The following is a 4,832-nucleotide window of genomic DNA, read 5'->3' on the forward strand; positions in this document are numbered from 1 at the left end:
TCTGACTGACTAAATTTTATTTTTTTAATTTTATTTGAGTTTATCAAGTGTCTGAAATTTTCTGGTTGCATTATTGTAAGGTTTTACAATTATGAAAAATCAAAATAATTAAAAGTAAAAATAGTTTTAAAAGGATTGTCCCTAGTATTTTTTTTAAGAAACAGACACAAAATCAGAGAAAAAATAAAAAAAAATTTATCGTTCAAATTTATACTTTTCTTCACTATAAATTATTTATATAGTGACGTTATTTTATGTACAGTAACAAACGTTTACATTATCCAGTAACGCATCATTACCTGTTTTCTGCAGGACTGTATAATACATAATTAACATAATAACCGGTTCTCTAATCTGAGACATATTTTACAAACATCAAGCAACTTTTTGGGTTGTGCTTGTTATGTTTGAACATTATTTGAATATCAGGAAAAAGGGTGTGGTGGATAATATATTTACACAAAATAAAAATCAGCAAGGTAAACTACAAACATGTGATTCCTTTCCCTGTCGTCAAACTATATAAGGGACAGCATTACTGTTCTCTGCACACGGCGAACTTCAGGGATTCACTCATCATTCATCATGAAACATCTTGTTTTTCTTCTGTTACCTTTCTTTACTTTGAGTGAAGTTGTAGATGATTTTAGTAAATGCAGTGAATTCTTTTTGAACAACAAACCTCCTGAATTCACACCAGCGAAGGGCAATACAGTCAAGCACATCTGCCAGTGTCTTTGGGGTGACAAAAACCAGCAGATTTATGTTTATGCAACCTTGTACAGCACGACCTGGAAGATCCCCATCTACTCTGCATACGTGTTTGGCAGCCCAAATATTGGGAGATGTGATGCTTGGTACATTGAACCACAGGTAAAAAAAAATTAACTTCATACAATGAGTGTAAGGTTAAAGGTGAAGTGTGCAATTTTTGTGATGTTAAAATACATATTCCAGATACATTTGCAGACAACTGTAAGTATACAATTGAAGCGCACTGTGACAATGCTGGTGTTTGTTTAAATGTCCTGACAATACCATAGTACCACAGATGCTACCATAGTTCGATGCATCGTTGAACAAATCAACTAGCTAGTCACAACTGTTTCCTGAAACCGTATTGTCACAAATTTTTCATTCAACCTTGTTGGTTAATGATGTCATACAGATGGTGGAGTAATAACTTCTCTTAATGAATCCGTTTGAGATCAAATTAATGCTAGATGTTTTGGCATCTGAAGACTAGAGCATGTACACACATGTGCACTCTTCAAAAACGGCACTTTAAATCTCTTGACAAACTAAAAGATGTAAATTAAATTTCTACAGTGTTGGGGATAGTTACTTTTAAAAGTAAAGCATTACAATATTGCATAACTAATTACGTTAGTTACTTTTTATGAAAAAGTACTTTTTTGTTACTTTTTCTTACCTGCGCTGGGCTTGCTTGTTTGTTTTTTAATAACAACAAAAAAGTTCTATTTTTGGCAAATGTTAAGGTCCTTTCACCCCCAACACCCCAAGCCTCAGGCTGAAGGAAATGCAAATTCATGCCTGTACAGTAGAGGGCGCAGCTCAAACAAACCTTTCAGCTGTGCTGCCATTCTGGAATACAGAAGAACAGGATACAGGAGAAGGAAGTTCAAGAGCCCTATCATACACCTGGCGCAATGCGGTGTCAGTAGTAATGGGAAGTCCGGCTCTTTTGGCTCATCTCCCTTAGAAGAGCCGGCTCTTATGGCTCCCAAATGGCTCTTCATTTAGGATCACTCGAAGCCTTCTATTTTAGCCCAATTTAGCAATTGTGAATGGTTTGTGTGTTGCTAAGCAATTTTTTAGTCAGTGATTTGTAAGCCTTTTTTTATGCATTTTTTGTTACAGAAAATACACAGTTAATATTATTTAACATTTTAATAAAACTCTAATTGAACAATTGAACACAGAACCACAGCAAACAAATCAAATAAATAAAGGCTTATAAGGCAAAAAAAAAAAATGCAGCCAGATGCTGCTTCTTTTTCAGTTTTCACTCATTTCTTCACTTTCTCCCAACACGCTTGCATTTAAATCCGGCTCCCCTGCCACTACACTCGCTATCTTTGGAGCGTGTGTCCCCTTCCTTCTTTCACATAATGATATGATCCTAGTCTGTCCTCCCATGTGATTGGCCACATGGTGTGCCCATCCAAATACAGTCCCGCCCCTGTCTGCGGCCGAAGATTCGGCTCTAGAGCCGACTCGTTTGCAAACGACACATCACTAGGCGTCAGGCGCGACGCAAGTGTTTTTTGCTAGTTTCAGCGTGACGCAGTTATTATTTTCACGTCCTGCGCCACGTTGTTTAAATAGCAAATGCATTTGCACCTATTTGTTTGCCCATGGGCGTGCCGGTCTGAAAATGAGGTGCATTGTTGGCGTGTTGCTATTTTGAAGCAACTTAAATAGACTGCACCATTGACCAACTAAGACCTGGTCTAAAGTCAATGGCACAGTATTTGATTTGTTATTTAAAGAGCGTGTTAGTAATATGCGCCTATATGCGGGTGCACAACACACGTACATTCTGCTTATTACACACACAGGGACGCGCAGCAGCTCACAAACATGCCAACTATTAAAAATAAAAGGATTACAATGTAAAAGATTATTATTGTGTGCATAAAGATAAAAATGCTTTGGTGGAATACGGCTTGTCCCGTAGATGGTCTGCTTTAACCTCGTGCATGAGCAGATCCGTTTCCTCACTCAGTTTTTCCACTTGCAAATTCCACCATGTAAATAGCAAATCTGACACGGCGCAAGCGCAGTTGGTTTTTAAAGGGAATGGGAGATGAGACTCTGATTGGTTTATTGCACGTTACACCCACAACACACCCATTACTCATTAAGAGAATAGGTACAACCCTTTTAGACCATGCTCCTGGTGTGCTGAACATTTTTCCCGTCATTAAACTAGCAAAAGTGGATTCGGACACACCCTAAGTGTACCTGCGCCATGAGCTTTAGACCATGCGCTTAGACCATTAGAATAGGGCCCCAACACTGAATTGGATCATCGAAGATCAGCAGTTAAGACATTGTTTAATAAAGTGAGATTAAATACATAAAGAATATTTGTGTAATTTAATATAGTAAATTATTACAGGTTTGCATAAAATTCTGAGCTTGCATTTCACTGTTTTTATTCATTTTGAGGAATACTGAATCTGTTTTTGTGCAAGTGAGATGAGTAAATGTTCACATTTAGTCTAGAATTACAATAACCATCATGTTCACACCTCTGCACTTCTCTCAACATGCGGACAGGAGAGCTGTCAGTCAATAAATGTAAAAAAAAATAACTTGCATTATTTGGAAAAGTAACTTGGATATTTTGTTGTAAATTGAAAAAGTAATGCGTTACTTTACTAGTTACTTGAAAAGGTAATCTGATTACATAACTCAAGTTACTTGTAATATGTTACCCCCAACACTGAATTTGTATATATTAGAAATAAAAGATATAGATTTTACTGAATGCCAGCTAGCTTATTTTGCTCAAGATAGGAATTTATTAAGTCCACATTTCATGCAAACAAGAAACTCTGCTTAACCAGACAGAAGACAGAAAATTGCACATTTCAAATTTGACTTTATTTGAAATAACAATTGAAATAACAATCTGGGGTATTTTTCTTCCTTGTTTCCTTTAGTTGGATGGAAAGACAAAGCCTAAATGTATGCAGCCTAAAGGCAAAGATAAGACTATTGGCACTAATCAGGCTCTAAAATGCGACTATGCAGACTCTGACTATGACAAAGGTCACCTCTATCCCGTGCTCCACACCAACAATCATCTGTCTATGCTGGCCACCTCCACACTGACCAACGCAGCTCCGCAGGACCCAGATTTCAATCAGGTGTCTTGGCTGAAACATGAGAGAGATGTAATGAAAGACCTGAATTCCTGTGATAAGGCCTATGTAGTGACTGGTGTAGTTCCTGACCTAGACCAAGAAAAAATGAATGAGAAAGTCACTGTGTCAAAGTATTACTGGAGAGCCACCTGCTGTCAACAGAAAAATAAGGCAGATAAACGAAAGGCCTACTATGGACCGGACAACAACGGCAAAGTGCAGGAATTAACAATAGAAGCACTTGAGGAACAGCTCGGAAATTTTTTCAAAGTACCCTTTAAAATTTTCCCATCAAGAAAAAGACAGAGAATAAATGATTAAATCATAGTTGGGTCAAAGACAATTTTGGTGTCCACATCAAATTAAATTTACAAAAGTGATTTTATATACATTAAAAAATGTATTAAATGCAAGTAAAGAGTCTTCTTTAATGTTTCAAATAACTTTTGTGAAAATAAAACATCAAAATGTGGGTGAAATAATGTTTTAAAGTGTAAAATTGTCATTTAGCGTAATGGTCCGGACTTTGATTTTGCCATTACATCTTTAAATAAACACATAAAATACCAAGTTAAGAATATATTTGTTTTTCTTGGCATTTTCAAATTAGTGTTGGCTGTGTTATATTAAAATGACTGTTTTATTTTATTTATTTATTTATTAAGAATTTAAATAACCAGTGGCATGTTGCACAAAGCCGGTTTCAGATTCTACCCAGGTAAGTTCAAGATTAGTTTGAGCAAACTCTGGTTTTTCAGGTTTATGAAGGTAGATTGGTTTTTAGCGGGGTTTGTTGCTATGGTAACTTACACTTCATGGCTAACCTGCTCCGGAGCAGGATTTATTCTGGGTTAGAGATCGCAAACCCAAACTCGGCCAATCAGCTGTGAGTAAAGTGACATGTATCTGATGCAATAAAGCCACTCCCCCTGTATC

General features: G+C 36.6%; 1 protein-coding gene across 1 annotated transcript; it reads left to right on the forward strand.

Moving 5' to 3' along the window:
• The first annotated feature begins 502 nt into the window (after nt 1-502).
• Nucleotides 503-4,460, forward strand: LOC127525103 (endonuclease domain-containing 1 protein-like). The gene is made up of 2 exons (XM_051917353.1): nt 503-873; nt 3,693-4,460. The coding sequence occupies exons 1-2, from the start codon at nt 586-588 to the stop codon at nt 4,215-4,217; spliced, it is 813 nt and encodes a 270-aa protein (XP_051773313.1). The 5' UTR covers nt 503-585; the 3' UTR covers nt 4,218-4,460.
• Nucleotides 4,461-4,832: the final 372 nt, after the last annotated feature.

Source organism: Ctenopharyngodon idella, chromosome 13 (assembly GCF_019924925.1).
Source record: "Ctenopharyngodon idella isolate HZGC_01 chromosome 13, HZGC01, whole genome shotgun sequence".
Classification (NCBI taxonomy): Eukaryota; Metazoa; Chordata; class Actinopteri; order Cypriniformes; family Xenocyprididae; genus Ctenopharyngodon; species Ctenopharyngodon idella.